General features: G+C 34.3%; 1 protein-coding gene across 1 annotated transcript in view; it reads left to right on the forward strand.

Annotated features, from left to right (window-relative positions):
* Positions 1-7,429, forward strand: part of Gabrg1 (gamma-aminobutyric acid type A receptor subunit gamma1) — a 69,294-nt gene extending 61,865 nt beyond the window's left edge. The window contains exon 9 of the mRNA XM_070012238.1: positions 1,326-7,429. Within this exon, the coding sequence (XP_069868339.1) occupies positions 1,326-1,595 (270 nt within the window). The 3' untranslated portion in view covers positions 1,596-7,429. The remainder of the gene's footprint in view (positions 1-1,325) is intronic.
* Positions 7,430-21,276: the final 13,847 nt, after the last annotated feature.

Genomic DNA, 21,276 nt, shown 5'->3' on the forward strand with positions numbered 1-21,276 from the left:
CATCATTAATGGGAAGGTTGGGATCAAGTTTTTAAAATGTTTAGCTGTATTTTTAGTGAGTTTTTGAAGTAATAAAGAATAGCACATTCAATGAACTGTATCATTATTATTTCCATGTCAGATGTCTGGGCCTCAACTGTATTTTATTTTATTGATATAATCAAGTCTTTAGCTATTTTTCAGGTACAGTATATTTTGGTTCACATTCCTCATTTATTGAAATGTAGGATTTTCGTTTTATGAATTTGGATTGAGGGGTGGTAAATAGGTAGATGGAAAGTCATTAAGAATCTGTGAAGGAGGCACTGTGATAGAAATAGAATTTGTTCCCCAGAAAGTAGATATTATTTCAATTTTCTACTAGCAGGGTTTCTCCACTTGTGGGCATTCTAATACCATTACTCTCCTCTCCCATGCAGCACTGACACCTTCTGAGAAACATACCACATTGCTAGTAAAGGCAGCACAGAGTGAGTGACATACAAAATGTATCTCTGGCAACTAAAATTCAATTACTAGATAACAAATTTGGATTTTAATTTTTTTCACTTGCATTGTCATATCAAAGTATGCTATTTAAATATTAAATGATAAAGCCATGGATCAATTTGACCCATGTTTTCACTTAACTTAATTCTTTCCTAACATTTAGGAGTCTAGTATTTTTGAAATGTCCTCTTCAAAAGATCTGTCATGCTGGGCATGGGTGGCTCATGCCTGTAATCCTAGCTACTCAGGAAGCTGAGATCTGAGGATAATGGTTCAAAGCCAGCCCAGGTGGAAAGTCCATGAGACATCTCCAATAAACCACCAGAAAACCAGAATTGGCGCTGTGGCTCAAGCAGTAGAGCACTAGCCTTGAGCAGAAGAGCTGAGGGACAGTGCCCAGGCCCAGAGTTCAAGCTCCACGACCAACAACAACAACAAAAAAGTGTGCAGAGTTGCACATGCCTGCCATCCCAGTGTTGTTGATGGACATCTTAAGCTATCCTGGAGCTTCCTAGTGGAAAAGTGAGCTTGAGGCTTGGTTCAATAGTATTCCAGCAGCTTAGCAAAGTACAAAAATTGGTGATGATGGACCAGTTTCTAAAGATATAAAATATGATCTATTTTCAGGGCTATTTATTTTCTACTAAATCTTGCAAGGTAAGGAGAGCTGTTACAAAAGAAGGTGTAGTCTTCAACTAAATCAACATTAATTGAGACTGCTTGGTATTTGGAAGTCAAGTTTATTTTCACTGCACCTTGGTTTCCTAGAGTTTGCCTCAAAGGGGTGAAACGGATCTTTCCTTGGATTGCTCAAGTTGTTTTTGTTATTGTCTCAGGTATCCCCTGGTCTCCATGCTGGATCCACTCTGATTCCAATGAACAGCATTGCTCTGCCTCAAGGGGAAGATGATTATGGGTACCAATGTCTGGAGGGCAAAGATTGTGCCAGCTTCTTCTGCTGCTTTGAAGACTGCAAAACAGGATCTTGGAGGGAAGGAAGGATTCACATTCGCATTGCCAAAATTGACTCCTATTCGCGAATATTTTTCCCAACAGCTTTTGCCCTATTTAATCTGGTTTACTGGGTTGGCTATCTTTACTTATAAATTCCTCTGATAGGCAAAAAAATCATAAGAAATTTTATTGAATCCAATAACATTAGTTGTACTTTGGTCACATGAATTTTACATTTAAAATGTAAACAATCCACAGGATAAAATTTAAAATTGCTATTGCTATTTTAAGACTTCCACAGATAAATAGTAGCTTTCAGATTAATTTAAGCTGTCATGAGATTGACTATTGCCACATTCAATTTATGAAAATATTATTCTATATTTTTACTTTAGTTTTATTTTAATTGCATAATATTAATATTTGGGATTTAATAAATTCTCTGTTCTAAAGATAAAATAATCTCAATATGTATTTCACTTAGATATAGATAACATTGTTTATAATGAGTAACTAATGCCTAATATTTATGTAATTACTTTTGACCTGGAAAAGGTGGGTCATTTGACTTTTCTTTGCTCTTTTTTTGTTATTTTGTTTTGTTTTGGTCTCTCTGTTTGGGATGCATCTTGTTAAAAGCAAAAAGCCATGATTTTCTGGGATCAATTTCCAAGATGTTTATTTTACTCACAAGAAGAAACTACTTTATATTTCAATTCTTTTTAAATTTAATTTTTATTGTGAAGAGACTATTACAACATAAATTGTTGTACAAAGTAACAGGGTAAAATGATATAATGACTTATTAATACAATGTGAAATCATTAAGTCCAACTAGTTGGCAATGACATATACTTTATGAAATGGCCGTGTTTTATCTTTTAATCCAATCTGTTGTGTGGTGGAATATGAAATGGCACTCTAGCTACAGTTAGTTTGAGGACCTGCAATTGTCAATGGCAACCATTTGTTATTTTATCAAAATACAAAGTAAAAATAATGTTTCATTTAACTATTTTATTTTCTGCCTCATAGTATATAATTGGTCATGAAAATGTCAAAATATGCCAACACTGAAATTAAATGAAGGGAGATTATCATTGGTTCTTGGGGAGTGACAATTGCATATGTTAACAAAAGCCACCAGGGAAAGGTGCTTGTGTTAACTGTGTGGTTAAATGATCACCTGACAAGATAAATTGCAAGTCATATTAAATATAAGATCTTAAAAACAAATTATCAACCATTTAAGATCTTATAAATTATAAATATACATTATAAAATATTTTGCTCTCTTTTGTAGAAAATGAGGAAACTTCAAGACATTTTTTACTGATCACAATGTGGAAGCTCTTTAAATTTCCACAGGACTGGAAAGTCTAGACAATCTTACTAGGCACACAGTTGCCAAAATATCTCTATGGCTGTGTAGAGTTAAACGGAGGCTTCAATAATTACAAGCCTGTAAGTGGTTTGACATACTAATTCTTTGCAAGAAATCTAGAATTCCTTGCTATCACAAAACTTTGTGAGAAATCAAGATTGGCTTGATAATTTCTTAATTATTTCAGTGCCAGAAACGATTATTCCAGTAAAGGATTTTATGGTTAAAACTGGTATTAAAGTTTAAAGGGAAGCTCTCTTATGTGAATTTGACACCATTGTTGTTGTGAAGACTCCTTCACAAAAAGACATACATGGTAGCTCCCTTTCATACTGAGCATGGTTATTCTTATTTTTTGATATGATCGTCTCAATATACATATATTTCATTCTGAGCTCTTTGAACAAATTTAGTTTACCTCATTTATAAAACTGAAAAATTCAAGCAGGATTTGAATGGCAATGATAACTATCCACAAAGAATGTTCTTCTGTGTGTATGGGGAATGGTACCAAGGTATAATTCTAACAGTAATTTTTCCTGTTGTTGTTTTGTTTGTGTTTTTTATAACAAAGAGCCAAATTAAATTTTGGCCATGTATATATTCATTTACAGGATATTCATACATTCATGTTTCCAACATTGAATATTGATGGGTGTTATTCAAATGAACATTCATTTAGGAATAAGTGAAACATGAAGTATTCATGAAGAAATACATATTTCCCTAAATTGTCTTCTGGCCCACTTTTCATGTTAAAGCTATAGCTTGCTCATTATCCTGGGTCAGTTGTGATTTGGGGCCCTTTCTATTGTAACAGTGCATGACTGCATTTTAAAGTAATTAAAAATGCGTGATATAAATAGCCATGATTTGTTCATTGCTGTTTTATGAACTCATCTTTAAATGTTACCAATATTTACAAGTGAAAATAAAGTTGATAAAATGTAAAGACATTCATTATATACATTCTTTGCTATCACAAATAAGCATTTTGTTTCAAACGTAGTGGTATTATGAGAAGTTTCACTTAAACATACAAATCAGAGAGGTGTCTAAATCTCACTTCTAAAACCAAGAATGGAAAGTTATAGATACCTTAAAATTTTTTGCAAGATCCCAAATAGAACTTATTTTCCAAAAGAATGCAGTCTACTTTTTGTTTCTTTCTTATTTCAAATATCATTTTAATATTTTGGCAACATATTTTTCATTTTGTGAATTATTATTATTAATATTTTGTGTCATATATGTATGTGGGTGTTAGTCCTGGGGCTTGAACTCAGAGCCTAAACACTATCCCTGAGCTTTTTTGCTCAAGGCTAGTGCTCTATCACTTAAGCCACAGCTCCACTTAAAGCTCTTTGGTGGTTAATTGGAGATAAGAGTCTCACAAACTTTCCTACCTGGGCTGGCTTCAAACCGCAACTCTCAGATCTCAGCCTCCTAAGTATCTAAGATTTCAGGCAAAAGTCACTGACACCAGGCAGTGTGTAATACTTTAATTAATTGTATTCACTGAGACTTGCATTCCCTGGATGTAAAAAAGAAAAAAAAAAAAGTAACACTGACATAGACACATGTAAAGTGTGAGAAGAATTAGTGAATCAAAAAAGATTTCAGATAATTTGAAAAAAGCATTCACTCATGTATCTGTAATCTAAATGTAAGACCAGACTCTGAAACATTTGAGAAGGTGAAATGTTTTAATTTAGATACAATGATATGGCAATATGTATTTATCCCAGAATTTCATAAAATTCATTCCCTCACAAATCTAAGTATGAAATTTTAATATAAGTGGAAAATTAGAGAATTAATTGAATATATATATTTTTTTTGACAGGGGGGTCCGGTCGTGGGGCCTGAACTCTGGGCCTGGGCACTGTCCCTCAACTCTTCAGCTCAAGGCTAGCACTCTACCACTTGAGCCACAGCGCCACTTCTGGCTTTTTTTCTTTTTGCTTATGTGGTGCTAAGGAATCGAACCCAGGGCCTCATGCATGCTCTACCACTGAGCCACCTTCCCAGCCCCTTGAATATATTTTTTAATTAAGGAGAGTTTCATTAAGAAATTTTAAAAGTGATCAAGTGCAGGCTAAAATATAATCAAAATGGTTAATTTAGAACCGGTCATCAGGGTTTTGCTTTTTAGTATGTTCCCATATTCTGATTATCTCTACACAGTAATAAAATAGACTATGGTTTTCCTAAAAGAACAAGAACAAAATTGAGGGTTAGATTCTTATATCAAAAGAACAGCTATTAGTTTTAACTTCAACAGGGCCACAATCGTGTGAAATTGTCTTTCAGATCAAAGCAGTATATTGTGTTTACATGTAGTATTTATTTTGATTATTTAGTAAATGAGTTTTGCATAAGTTAATTTAAGTAACACTTAAACCAACAACCAGCAATAGAATAAATGCATAACAAATAAGTAAATATTCATATACAATTAACAAATTCCTGTGACAGTACTTTCACAAAATTTACAATAGCACAAAACCATACTCACACACATTCCTCTGGTCTAAGCATTGGTGTAAAAATGGCCCAAACATCACTTAATGATTTAGAATTGGTCCCACTACAAATTCTGAAGGTAGGAAAAAGTTGAAAATAATTTCTGGCAAAGCTGTTCCTCTTGACATCCTTAATGTCACACCATATGAAAGACACAATATCCAATATTATATCTCTGGTTGTTATCCTTTGTTTATCACACTTGGGAGTCCTTGGCAGGCCATTATGAGCTTACAGAAATGACTATGAAGTCTCAAGGACACCCAGATGATGGTTTGAAACACTAGTGACCAGATTGCTCTAGTAGAGGAAAGATCCATTCTTCCATTTTGGGTTTCTTTTTGGAAGTTGAGCTAGCCAAATTTAAATAGTCAAGTACTAATTCCGGTGCTTAAAATAACGTTCTATATACAACAGAGATGATAAGGATTAACTTTCAAGGGAACAGCGATTCAGAAACAGAATTATTTATACAACATTCACAATTTGAGATGTCCAGGAAGGTCTCTCGCAGGATATAAACTTAGAAATGGGGGCTGCAGTAGTAAAAATGGCAGCAAGAGAGGAAAAGTGGTATCACAATTTCCAGTTCTGAAAATAATTTGAATAAACTGAGCCTGGACACTTTAATTGGAGGTGAAGATTCATATAGAAACAAACGTGAGGCTGGAAAATTAGTCCTAACCCTATGCTTCAGAGTCAAGAATAGAAAATTCTAGATGATACTATAAACTGAGTGAACAGACTGCAAATTATTAAACTTGCAGAAGTCACATATTGTTGTATGCTGCTCAAAACAAGAAAAGGAAGGCAGCTGCTACAGGAAAGGAAGTAAAAGGGGAGGAAAGTAAGTATCTGGATGATATCAGTTTTCAATGAAACACAACTATAGCTATCCTAAGTAGAAAAAGTAATGGGTATAAGTTGTGATTTCCAATCGTGGTGCATTCAGGTAGCATATGGATCTTCCATAATTTTCAGTAAGTAGGAATTTTTTTAATAACATTTGTTTTGTGTGAATAGACACTTAAAATACCACAAGGAAAATTCTGAATTTACTAAAATATTATTTGTTCCTTTATTTCAATCAAAGGTATTTTTGTGTGATCTATATTTCACCTATATTATGGAATCAAGAGAAAAGTAAATGTAAATCACAAGTAGTCTCACTGGGCCTTGATGGTTCACACCTCTAATCCTGGCTACTCACAATACTGAGATCTGAGGTTCATGGTTCAAAGCCAGCCCAGGCAGGAAAGTCTGTGAGATTTTTATCACTAATAAAGTACTCAGAAAAAGCCAAAAGTGTAATTGTCGCTCAAATGGTAGAGTGCTAGCTATGAGAGAATATAAATCATAGATGGTCTTATAAGATTATTACTACTATTACGAGCTTTATTATTTTCATCAAATATTTTGCTCATTTAAAGGATTTTCTTTTCAAAAACCTTTTTCTTCCTCTTCTTCTTATTCAACACACACACACACACACACACACACACACACACACACACACATACACACACACAATTTGGAAATAGGAATAGAGTTCTGCTTAGCAAAGGGTGAGAAGGGTGAAATTAGAGAAGGCTAGGAAGCTGACTCCTGATCTTCAATTTCTAAAATATGTCTTGATAAATAAGTGTATTTTTATTGTTCTTGGATAATTGAATAGCCTTTGACCATTTCAGTCTGTGAACAATACCGATGTGGTAACTGCTATATAGTTATGCAGAAAGGGATAATAAACAGACTTTAAGCCTGGTTGTATCTAAGGGAGAATGTTTTGGTGTCATAATTGCTTTAATAACATTTATTCACATCCATTCAGTGTACATAGTCACTGTGTGTAATACAGTTTTATGACGTGATTGGAGTGTTGTTTGCTCTGCTTCTGCCTCACTATTTGATGAACATTTGTAAGTGTGTGGCAAAGGTTTTCCGTTTTTTCTTTTAAGTATTCTATAAGTTCATGAATCTAAGTACAAACAAAACCCAGTAGCCATGAATAAATAAAGTTATATGTTACATTCTCTTAAAATGTGTTCTTTTATGAGAGCTTTCATGCAGTTTTCCTTTATTGCTCTAGAGTATGGGATTATGACTTTAGCATTAATTTCTGATGAATATTATTTCACATGTTACCATTTAGAAAGGAACTATGTGTTCCAACTTGAGTTTGAACATGAATTTAAAAAATAATAGAGCAGGTAAGGATAATTGCTGTTTGTGTGTGAATTTTGCTGCTCAACCCATCAATCTCTAGACTTCACTAGCAATTTATGGTGTCAGTCTTTCTTAGGTAAATTAAAGAGTGTGACACATCTCAGTTAAAACTATCATTCCCAAACATTTGAAATACCTCAAGCTCTATGAGAAAGTGTTATGTCACTGAGGAAAGAGTGACTGAAGGATGATCAGAAAAGATGAAATTCTCCCACTTGCATCACTGAAGTACAGCATTAAAGAAAAATAGGTTGCTGGTTCTTCTTTGTGGTCCCACATATCAGATATAATCTTTCTATGACAAGCAGAGGCAAGTAGGGAACGATTTATTGTCTGTAGCATATCTGGGAACCTGAGAGGAATTAAATGTTAATAATATAGTCTTTGAGTGAAGAGATTTACTTAAGAGTTAGAAAAATGGATGTTCAGTCTTGTAGCTTAATTCTCCCCACTTATAAACTATTAAGTTAGAATTGATTTGGGGGTACCTCTAGCTGTGTAGTCGACCTTTTATCTTTCACTTATTCTGAGCTACTCTGATGACAATGTGATTTCTTCTAGTTCACCCAAAAATGTTTATTTCATAAAAGCTCAATAAGGACCTGAATTACCAAGCACTTCATTCCGTTTGAAGCACCAAATGCCATACCATATTAGTAACAGCATAAGCAGTAATAGCAAAAAAAATTGTCATTGTTATCCTCTTTGTTATCTTTGATTTCAAAATTAATTTTACTTCAGCTAAAATGCTTTAAAGTACTTTTAAAAATTAACTTTAGGGCCTGGAATGCATCTCAAGAAGTAGAGTGCCTGCCTAGAAACTCTGATTTCAAATAACAGTACTTTTAAAAGAAAGTCAATAGAATAGAACGCATAATGTTAACTTTTTAGAAGAAGGCTTGGTAAACCTGGTAACAGTAGTTATTACACCTTATTGATTTTTATATTATCTATGGCTACTTTTATGCAACTATGGCAGAGTTAAACAGGTATAACAAAATCCAATAGATAAAGCCAAAGTCTTGACTCTCTTATAATTTACATATGAATTTACCAATGCTTGTTTCAGAAATAACTTCAGTATGCCAATTCGAAACTTCTTCATTTAAAAAAATATGTTTTCTTACTTGAAAAGAATTTTATCTTTGGAAGACAAGACACAGGCTAAAGAGAGTTTCATGTGAAGTAATGCAATTAGTTGTTTTATGCTGGACTTCAAACTCTTCTTCCAAGGACACATTAATCAAAGCTATGTCCTCTTAAAAAATCTATTAGAAAAGATTTATAGATCTGTTTCATTAATAAAAACTCATGCTTCATCAAAATGTCATCTGCTCCAGAGACTGACTCAAGATTCTTTACCACTAAAGTTGACACAAGATTCTTTAAGTAAAGGATAAGTGATAAATGTAAATCCTAAAGTAATTTTAGTGATTTTCCTTCTGGAGTTAGTAAAAAGTGTTCCTTCATTAAATTTGTTTATGTCAATAAGAATCCTGTATTTGACAATACTTTGCCCAGCATTAAAAACCAAGCAGCCTCTGTGAATAATTTCATTGGAATAAATATTTAATTCACCTTGCTCATTACTCATGGGCTTTTCCTCTGCGTCTCAGTGTATGTATTTCAATTATTAAAATTTACATTCCAAAGAATCACCAAGAATAGTTGCTTTAAAATCTCACTGATTAAAGTAGGAAAGTTTGCTTAAACTAATATTACAGTATGGATGAGTTCAGTTATGATGTACATTGCATGAACCATAAATCACATATCTGCATATTAATTCAAGTTAGCACTAAAATCTTACAACTTGGATACTTAATGCTTGTAACTTCTTCCATTCACTGTTCTAAAGTTTCAATTATTTGTTCTGCTTTGTCTTTAGAAGAAATTGCTATCATAATAAATTATGTGTAAGTTTTCCAACTTAGACAACTTACAATATTATTTGCATTAAGGTTAATAAATAAGATTAGCATATTGTTTAGATATATTGACATTTTATATTCCTGTGATCATTAGTGAAGACAATGCAATAGATGTCACTAACAGTAAGCAATCAGAGCTTGGTTATCTGTACAATATTTTATTCATCAGGCTCAAGCCTTTGCTTATGAATTCTGTGTTTAATAAAATAAACCCTCAGTGGAAGACACTGTAAAAGAATTCAACCCTTATTGCCACATACTGTCTTTCCCCTCTCCCCAACTTTTTCTCTAAAGAGAGATGGGGAACATTAGAAAGTTTTTCTCACCTCAAATGCTTTTGATATAACAAACATACACTTTAAAAAGTATATGAAAGAACTAGAAACTCTCCCAAGAGCTTTTTAAAATCCTGACACCAGCTGAAGGAAGGGAGGAGGTTGTAGGAAGCTTTAAATCAACAGCTGTCATCTAAAGGACTGTTTGACAAGAAATATCCACATGTGGTCACCCTGCTTGAAGAAGTCTGTGAAGTGAAAACCCCAAGAAGATCATTTCCCTTCCTCCTTTAGACACAGATGAACTTTGTCATAACTGAGCCATGGGCCAGAAGGTCAGAATACCATTTGCCTGCTTCATACGTGTAAATTTTCTGTGATAAAGACATCAGAAGAGGGAAGAGAGTTGGAAGGGCAAATGAAAATATTCTGAGCGATGTTTGATAACATAATTGGAGATCAAAACTGATCAAAGCCAGTGTTCTTTATGGTCTCATATTGATCCTTGAGAAAGAATTAGAAGAAATGCCAGGTACTGGAGGTTTATGACTGACTGTAGTCCTAGCAACTTAGGAGGGTAAGCTCTGAGTGAGGGTTGTAGTTCAAAGCCAACCACAGCAGGAAAGTCTGGATACTCTTATTTCCAGTTAATCACCCAAAATATCCAGAAGTGGAGCAGTAGCTCAAATGGTAGAGCACTAGCCAATACTAGCTTTGAGAAGAAGAAAAAAAAACCCTCAGGGACTGCACTCAGGCCCTGAGTTCAATTCCCAGGACCAGAATAAAAGGAACTAGCAGAATCATTTGCATTCTAAACTCTAAACTTTGAATTAAGTTTTAGGGATAAAATTCATGGCTGGCAAGGTTGGCCTGTACTTCAAAGAACAACTCTGGGGTGGGGGGAAAGGAGTTTGGGAGGTGGGGAAGGGAAGGGATAGTGGAACAACAACAAGGGAAGGGGTAACAAAGATGGACAATGTTACTCATGGCCTTACTCATGTAACTGTAACCCCTCTGTACATCTTTATAATAAAATACAATTTAAAAAGTATAAGCCAGGCGCAAAGAAACATAGGTCCCATGGTTTCCTTTTTTTGCAATAACTAGTACATGCAGAAAAGGTTAGATACATTGATGTTAGGTGAAGTGAACCCCAAGATAAGGACTCAAATGATTTTTCTTTCTTGCTATTGTTTCTAACATATTTATGTGGTGATTTCTTTGTTGTTTTGTATGTCTCTCCCCCATGGTATAACCCCTGTTTTCACTGTATTTGATGTTGGTATAATTTGGGGAGGGGAAGGGAAAAAACAAATTGTTGAAATTGGGATACAGGTGGACCTGTTGCAACAATGAAATGTACAAGATGCTATGTCCAAAAACGAACTTTACAACTTTGGTGGGGGGATGGGAGGGCAGGGATGGGAAGGGGAAACAAAGGAGGAGGCAACAATGCTTGATAAGAAATGTACTCATTTTCTTGCTCATGTAATTGTAACCCCTCTGTATGGTATTTTCACAATAAAAAACTTATTATTATTAATAATAATAAAACCAACTTTGTGGGGAGGGAAGTCAGGAGGGGAAAACCTGGAATAGAATAAGGGAAGGTGTGACAATGTTCAAAAGGAAATGTATTCATTACCTGACTCATGTAACTGCAATCCCTCCGTAAATCACATTTGCAATAAAATTTAAAATTAAAAAAATTAAAAGTACAGTGTTCTGACTTTCATCTTGCAAATACTCCAAAATTTGTAATTACTTTTCTTAATAGTCATGTCAGGTGAAAGGTTTATGGAAATTCCTTGAAATATTTACTTTTTGATCCAGGACAACAGTGGAAGAAGCATTGTGCAATACTTCAAAATATGGCTCTGACTTCACATTCTGATTGCAACTTAATACCATTACTTAAATACTGACCATACAGAATGAGGAAATATCCTTAATCCTGCTATCCCACACTGATCTGGACTGAAAGACATAGATGATTGGGATGAACAAGCTATATAGAAAGTGTCAAAGACTCTTGCAGACAAAATGCTAACAAAGACATTCATAGTCACTGAGCCTTTCTCTATTATAGAAACAAAACAAAAATATTAACTTCATTGTCATTTAATGGCAAATCACTAAGTGACCTAGTTCTCATTATCATAACATGTAAGAAAGTGCCTATTTTGTCTTTTTTTCAGTGCATAGGATAATTTTCACCTGAGATCTTTAGATCTTTAGCCTCCCAAATACCCAGAATTGTAGTCATGACCCACTAGCCCTTAGCTGTCCATGTGGTGCTTAAATTAAGGTCTTTTTATATGGATTGTACTAAGCTGATGCAGAGATCATTCTTCTAAAATGTCAGTTTTTGATATTTCTTTACTTCCATCCTGGAATTTAGACACAAATTCTGGAGGTACAGAAGTAGATGAGATAAACTGAATGTGGACTGCTTTTACCACTGGTGAACTGCCATATAAGTCTCAGACTGCTGAATCCAGAATTTTTTATCTTATGCATTGAAAACGAACCCTTTCCTTTATAATGCAAGATTGAAGGAAGCACTGGAAGAAAGCACTTAACACAGTGGCTACTTATAGTCAATGATGATTAATCGTCACAGCTAACGCTGGAACTTTCATAATAAACATGATAAAAGAACATTTTAGGGGTAGAGAACCTTTCTCCTTCCAAGGGCCACTTGGATGTTTTCAACATCCTTTGGGAACCATATAAGATTATCAATAGAGACAAAGGTCACAGTAAATTGATCAGAAGAATTTTAAAAGGTATCAATGTCTGTCTTGTTATGAACCAAGTGATTTTGTGAGCCTTCTCTACTGTGAACAGGATATGACACATGCCTGAATTGGCATCAAATCACATGTCAATATTTCATTTTTCTCTTAAACTTTAACAAAAATTACATGATCAAGAAGAGCCAACCATACTGGATGTTTCCTCAGTCTCTCCAGAGCTATTTCAAATACATTTTTTTAATGGTGGTTGTATAAAAGAATGACCTCCAGACTGCTAAATTCTATCCACAACATTTCTAAAAAGATTTCATGTTTGGAATAGAATCTCACTCCATTGAGCAGCTTGGCTAAAACTTGCAGTTCTTCTTCATCACCCTCCCAAATCACTGGGATTACAGGTGTGTACTTCCACAATTCTAATATACTCTCAGTGAAGCACTGAATTATTAGAAAAGCAGGCATTCCAGAATGCCTGTAAAACACAGAGTGTGTGATGAAAAATCACATCTGTGAAAAAATTCACTACAGCATTGAAAGAAAGTGGACTACTTTGATTAGGCTTAAAATATCTTAGGGAAAGTAGATTGTTTGCCATATGCTCAGTCCCTGATTCATTGATTAATTTATTGAGCTGTACTCACTTCGTAGGGCAAAGCTGATTCCTCTTGTGTTTAATCATTGAAAAAGCTAATAAGGAGCTAAACTGCTTTTTTCTGCTCTTCTGGAATATGTATGTTTCCTAATGGTTTTTAAATGGCAAATTTTCAAGCATGACCCGAATTTCTTATACTATCAAGATAAAAATTTAAAAAGCATGTAAGATAAATTATTAATTACTTTCACAGAGGTGAAGCCAAAAATGTATTTAAAAGATGCATTAACTCTATCTATAGATATTGTAGATTTTGATTTCTAGAAATGACTGCAATAGTATTTACCAATAAATGTTCTTACAATGTGACTGTCTCCTATTAGCAGGTTGCTTCAAAATTTGGAGAGAATCATGACACTGATGGATATAGTGTTCTGAGCATTTCAAAGTTAGATTATAAAAAGTAAAAAAACTTTTGCCTTGTTTTTTTTTGTTCTACTTGTTCCTGTAACCTAGCCACCATAGTGGGAAAAAGATAAAAATATTCCATGCAAATTGACCATATGTAGAGGTAATATGTAGATAGTTTATCTATTAGGTCCCAGTTGCTACCTTAAATCAACTATTCCAAATGTGAGCAAAACGCTCCCAGAAAAAAACAAATATATAAAAAATACTTATATATATGTGTATATATATGTGTATATATATGTATATGTATATATATATACATATGTATATATATATACACATATATATGTGTATATATATATATCCAGTTACATCTATACATATATAAATAAGTGAAGATGAGAACTTAGTGTTTTCAACTGGTGGATGAATTGGAGTGGGAGAAAGTCTTCTGTAACTGAAGTTCCTAATCTGTAAAGTAGGATGCTGTCTCCAGGGAGATATATGCAGTAGAATTAAAGTGAAGGGAAATTAAGAACAATTAAGCTCTGTCAAATACCCGAAACATTTTATTCAATTCATAATAGAATTAAAGTGGTGACTGGGGAATGTTGGTATATGGAGAAAAGCTTCCATACCTCTAGCATCAAAACTGAAGGGTTAAGTGACTTATGTAAAAAGGTAGGAAATACTTGAAAGTTTTAATCTCTACCTATTGACAGGGAGGCAAATAAATGTTACAATAGGAAAACTAGGCCAAAAATAATGAAAAGTAAATAAACAACCCATAAAAACACCGTTGGAGTTGTACAGAAAAGACAACATTGAGATATCTAAGAAAACTTTTTCGGCTTCTCAGTACCAGGAACAAGGCAATGCAGAGCCAAAAAGGGTTACCTAACAGCATTAGCCAGGACAGTGAGGCCAGCAATGCCAATCACGTGACAAAGGCACTGAGGGAGAGAAACTTAATAGAGAATGATTTCAACATTTCAATAAGCAGAATAGAAATGAAACTGTCGAGGTACTAAAATTAATCTATCAATTTCTTTTAAAATATGAAAACAATGGAAATAAATAGTCCTGTTGCATTAATATGCATAAAGAATATATTCCCTATATATTCTGCCTAAGGAATATATTCCTAAATAAGTCTAGCAACTATGCCTTCGGGTTGACTAAGAGTATTGTGAGCTATATATTACTCTGATATTCTGAAATATAATCCAATGATTTTTTAATCAGAAATGCCCTCACAGATTAATAAAGCTGTGACTGCTGAGATTTTTTTTTCTCATGATGATAAATTTCATTGCCTTAGAGGTACTATTTCATATTTATATGACTGAAAATTTAACATTTAAGACACTATAGTTAGACTAGGGAGTCAACAAAAATATTACCATAATAAATGTGCTCATGTATAAATAAATCCTTAATTTTTCAAAGGAATATTAGAAAACAATTCATTAAAATTAATTTATTTACTTAATTAATTTAACTAAAATTAATTTCTTTAAGGAAGTTTTTACCAGGGTTGAGGACATCTCAAATTAGTAGTAAAAGAAAATGCCTAAAGAATTTAATTATTTTCAACTAGACTTATCAGACATCTACCGAACATTTCACCCAGCAGCATCAGAATACACGTTTTTCTCAGCAGCACATGGAACGTTTTCTAAAATAGACCACATTTTAGGCCACAAAGCAAACTTCTCTAAATTCAGAAACATTGAAGTTATACCTTGCATTCTCTCTGACCACAAGGGAATAAAATTAGAACTCAACACCAAAAGCCACAAAAGAAAGTCCGGTATAACATGGAGGCTGAACAACACACTGCTGAATCAAGAGTGGGTCATGGAAAGATTAGAAAGGAAATTCAAATGTTTATGCTATTCAACAAAAATGAACACACAAATTACCAGCTCCTCTGGGACACAGCAAAGGCAGTACTCAGAGGCAAGTTTATAGCTCTGAGCTCCTACATCAACAAATTGGAGAGATCTGAAACTAGCAATTTAATGACACATCTAAACCTCCTTGAGAAAGAGCAGCAAGATAAACCGCAATCCAGTAGACAGAAAGAAATAATCAAAATTAAATCATAATTAAATGAATTAGAATCCAAAAAAACTATAGACAGAATCAACAAAACAAAGAGTTGGTTCTTCAAAAAACTTAACAAAATTGACAGACCCTTAGCAAATCTTATCAGAAAAAGAAGAGAACACACCCAAATTAATAAACTCAGAGATGAGAATGGAAACATCACCATGGAAACAACCAAGATTCAGAACATTATAAGGGAATACTTCTCAAAACTTTATGTTAATAAGTTTGAGAACTTGACAGAAATGGACCTTTTCCTAGCAAATATTGACATGCCAAAACTAAACCAAGATGAGTTAAACCAGCTTAACAGGCCCATATCAAGCATTGAAATAGAAACAGCAATAAGAGACCTCCCAGTTAAGAAAAGTCCAGGACCAGATGGTTTTACAACGGAATTTTACAAGGCCTTCAAAGCAGAGCTCACACCAATTCTCCTCCAACTCTTCAATGAAATTGAAAGAGAAAGCTCACTACCGAACACATTCTATGAAGCCATCATAACCCTCATCCCAAAACCAGGCAGGGACTCATCAAAGAAAGAGAACTATAGACCCATTTCTTTGATGAACATTGATGCAAAACTTCTCAACAAAATTTTGGCCAATCGACTTCAACAATACATCCAAAAAATCATACACCATGATCAAACAGGATTCATTTCAGGGATGCAAAGCTGGTTCAATATACGCAAATAAATTAATATTATTCATCACATCAACAGGAGCAAGAATAAGAACCACATGGTTATATCAATAGATACAGAAAAAGCATTCAACAAGATCCAACACCCCTTTATGATGAAGGTTTTGGAAAAACTTAGGAATCCATGGAACATTCCTCAATACAATAAAGGCTGTATATGACAAACCTACAGCCAGCATTATACTCAATGGTGAAAAACTAAAGCCATTTCCTCTTAACTCAGGAACAAGACAAGGATGCCCACTCTCTCCACTTCTCTTCAAACTACTATTAGAATGCCTAGCTACGGCAATAAGACAAGATGCAGACATAAAGGGGATCCAAATAGGGAAAGAAGAAATAAAACTCTCCCTCTTTGCAGATGACATGATCTTGTATTTAAAGAATCCCGTAGACTCCACTCCCAAATTACTCAAGCTGATTCAAAACTTTGGCAAAGTAGCAGGTTATAAAATTAACCCCCCAAAATCAATGGCTTTTCTGTATGCCAACAATGAGAAAAGTGTGGCTGAAATTAGGAAAGCAACTCCATTTGTAATAGCCCCACAAAAAATAAAATACCTAGGAATTAACTTAACTAAAGAAGTGAAGGACCTCTATGATGAAAACTTTAAAATTTTTAAAAAGGAAATCAACACAGAACTTAAAAAATGGCAAAACCTCCCATGCTCCTGGATTGGAAAGATTAACATCGTGAAAATGGCAATACTTCCCAAGGCTATCTACAAATTCAACGCAATACCTATCAAAATTCCAACCTCATTCTTCAAGGAAATAGAAGAGGCAATCCAAAAATTCATATGAAACAATAAAAGACCCCGAATAGCAAAAACGCTCCTCAACGGAAAGAACACTGCTGGAGGAATATCAATAGCAAATTTCAAACTCTACTATAAAGCCATAGTAATCAAAACAGCTTGGTATTGGCATAAGAACAGACCTCAGGACCAATGGAATAGAATTGAAAACCCAGAAATGAACCTACACACCTATAGCCATCTAATCTTCGATAAGGGAGCTAAAACAATAGAATGGAAGAAAGACAACCTCTTCAGTAAATGGTGCTGGCAAAATTGGTTAACTACATATAGAAAACTTAAGCTAGATCCTTATATATCACCCTGCACCAGAATCAATTCCAAATGGATCAAAGACCTTGAACTCAAAGCAGACACTCTGAAAACATTACAGGATGGAATAGGAGAAACCCTAGGTCTCCTTGGCTCAGGCCGAAATTTTCTGAACAGAGACCCAGAAACACAAAAAATCAAAGACAGGTTGGACAAATGGGATTGCATAAAGTTGCAGAGCTTCTGCAGGGAAAATGACATAGCTAGCAAGATCAATAGAAAGCCCACAGATTGGGAGAAGATCTTTACTAGCCATACAACAGACAACGGTCTCATATCTAAAATATACTTGGAACTCAAAAAATTAAACCCCCCAATAACAAATCCTCAAAGAAACAACTGCCCAATAAATAAGTGGGCGAAAGACTTAAAGAGAAACTTCTCTGAAGAAGAAAGAAGGATGGCCAATAGACACATGAAGAAATGTTCAACATCCCTAGCCATAAAAGAAATGCAAATCAAAACAACATTGAGATATCACCTCACTCCAGTTAGAACGGCAAAAATCAAGAACTCTGACAACAGATGCTGGAGGGGATGTGGACAGAAAGGAACCTTACTTCATTGTTGGTGGGAATGTAAACTTGTTCAACCACTTTGGAAAGCAGTATGGAGGTTCCTGAAAAGACTTCACATAGATCTCCCCTATGACCCAGCAATCCCACTTTTGGGCATTTACCCAAATGTTTACAAACAAGACCACACTAAAGCTACCAGCACAACTATGTTTATTGCAGCATTATTTACCATAGCTAAGATATGGAACCAACCCAGATGCCCCTCAGTAGATGAATGGATCAAGAAAATGTGGTATATATACACAATGGAATTCTATGCCTCCATCAGAAAGAATGACATTGCCCCATTTGTTAGGAAATGGAAAAACTTGGAAAAAATTATATTAAGTGAAGTAAGCCAGGCCCAAAGAAACATAGGTCCCATGGTTTCCCTTATTTGTAATATCTAGTGTATGTATGAGTCAAGCGGAAAAGGTCAGATAATATGATGTCAGGAAAATGAACCCTTAGATGTGTATTTTAATGTTTTTTTTCTTTCATACATGTGTTTCTAATGCATTTATAAGATTATCTCTTTGTTGTTTTGTATGTCCCTCCCCCACAGCATAACCCCTGCTTTCACTATATTTGATGTCAGTATAACTTGTGGAGGAGATGGGGAAAAACCAGTTGTTTAAGGATACAGGTGGACCTGTTGCAACAATGAGAAGTACAAGTTGTCATGTCCAAAATGAGCTTTACAAGGTCGGTGCAGGGGGGGGGGCGGGGGGGGGGCGGGGGAGGGGCGAAGGGGGGAAGGAGAAGGATTGGGATTAGGGGGGAGGGGGGAGGCTGGGAAGGGATGTGAAGGGTAAACAAAGGAGGAGGCTGCAATGCTTGGTAAGAAATGTACGCATTATCCTGCCCATGTAATTGTAACTCCTCTGTACAGTATGTTCACAAATAAAATTAAATTAAATTTTATAAAAGAATTTAATTATTTATTTAATAATTATTATTTTTATAATTTATAAAAAAATTGCAAGTTGACAGTCATAACATACACGATCCTAGGTGGCAACAGATTTTCAGTACAGCTTTTTACAATGTATACAGACCAGTGGCAATAGATACTACATTGTTTAGTCTAAACCTCCTACTGTGAAGTTGCTATCCTGAAATTTCTACTAAACATTTTGACATTTTGACACTAGAGATAACTTTTCAGGTGGTGGTGTTGGCAAATGTGAGCTTGCATTAACTTGGTTAAAAAAAATCTATATCCTGATTCTTTGCCCTGTGCCACATAATCTCTCTTTCTCCCTCTCCCTCTCCCTTCTGTCTTCTCTGCAAATTTGTGTATGCTTACTTCTTCTGTGATTTGATATTAAGATTATTAAGGGAATATGGATAACTCTGAAGAAAAAAAAAACAAAAAACTATTATGTACAGAAATATTCAATAGATAACTCTACATGTGAAATTGTAACAAATATAATGGATGACTTTTCTAAGTGGCATAGCTTAAGAACAAGATTTTATCCTTATATTACTGAAATACTACAGGCATTAAACCCTGCATTTTAAAACATTGCCAAAGTAACAAATTGAAACTAAATTGCCTTCAGGATTGATAATAACAACTATTAATGAAATAATGCTTTAAAAAGTCATGAAAATAATCAGTGCATTTAACCAACTCCTAATTCTCTAGTAAACTGCAAAAAACAGCATCTTTTGTTATCATAAAGTACTTCAAAAATCTCACTGTTGTTTTGTTTCCATTTCTATTCAAATTGATTACACTCTAAAGATGGTTTCTTTGGCAATGACTTGTAATAGTCATATGCCACAATAAACAAAGGAAAAATACAACAATAACACCCAAACTTACAACTCAGTTCTTTTTACTTTCAAAACTTTCCCCCCTGATTAATTCTCCTATCCCATCCTCCCAAATAAAGAAGTGTTGGTAAATTTAAGGAGATTTTTCCAAGTGCATACAATTTAATTTCTTTTCCTATTATATGCGCCTTGTGAAACTGTTACTGCTAAGACTAATCAAATTTCCACTAATAGTATTAATTTAACAAGTATTACATCCACGATTTTCATAAATCCAAGGGAAAAGTTCATAGAGAGCCCAAAAGACCACTATTCACCAAGAAATAAAGTAACATGAAACACACCTCTCCAACCAGGCTTCAGTCTCTCGTTCCAATAATCCTAGCTACTAGGAGGCTGAGATGAGACTAAAGGTTGATGTTCAAAGTCAACATGCATAGAAAATCCATGAGATTTTTATCTCCAGTTAATCAATAAAATGCCTGAATTGAATGTATGTGGCCGAAGCCAGCTTGTGAGGTATTGAGTTCTAGCACCTCTCCTGGTGCTCAGTGGTATAAAACTTCTCTTTCAAAATTAAGATGAAGAAAATTGCAAAAGCAACATAGTTGGTGCTATTAAAAGCAACCAGATAGACTTATGTTTTTCAAACTATAGGAATATTTTATCCATTATTTTATTGTGACCTTGACTAATCTTCCAAAGGAATTCCTTCATGTATATTATATCATATATTATTTATATTAATAGATGTCATGTAAATTATATATGCATATACGAGATTTGATTATAACATCAGAGAAAGATGAAAAGAACCAAAAAAGAGATGCTGAAGCACCACTGATTATCAATAATATCTAAAATCTGTGAAAAAATGGAAAAAATAATTGGGTAGGAAGATTCTGGTTCTACAAGGAGTCTCTAGAAAAATTTGGAAATAGCGGTGAGGTGTCCTATTGTTCTCAGCCAAAGATTGATCATGGTAAGGACATTTGCATCACTCTTTTTTTTTTTTTTTGAGACCAGGCCTACTTTTGCAAAAAGTGTCCTCAGCCTAGAGGCATAGGGACAGTAGTTAGGGTTAAAATCTTCACTAACCTGTTCCTTAATGCTTAATCTTTTACCTATTACACTTGTAGCACTAATCTTAAATTTTGATAACACATTATTTTTGAGTTACTTGTTAAAGTATGATAACCAGGAGAATAGAGACCATATCACTTGCTGGTTTTATCCTCAGCACTTAGAAATATTTTCACATGCAATAGGGCTTAATAAATGCACAGTGAAAGAATAATCTACATGCAAGAATAAACCTGATGGAATGAAAGCATCAGCAGGAGCTTTTTATGCATGAGATGCATAAAATATGAAAGGAAAAACAGGAGAAATATGACAGAAGAATAGCTAATCCTTTTTCAAAAGGAACACTAAGGAACC

Source organism: Dipodomys merriami, unplaced genomic scaffold (genome assembly GCF_024711535.1).
Source record: "Dipodomys merriami isolate MVZ:Mamm:240054 unplaced genomic scaffold, mDipMer1.0.p SCAF_9, whole genome shotgun sequence".
Taxonomy (NCBI): Eukaryota; Metazoa; Chordata; class Mammalia; order Rodentia; family Heteromyidae; genus Dipodomys; species Dipodomys merriami.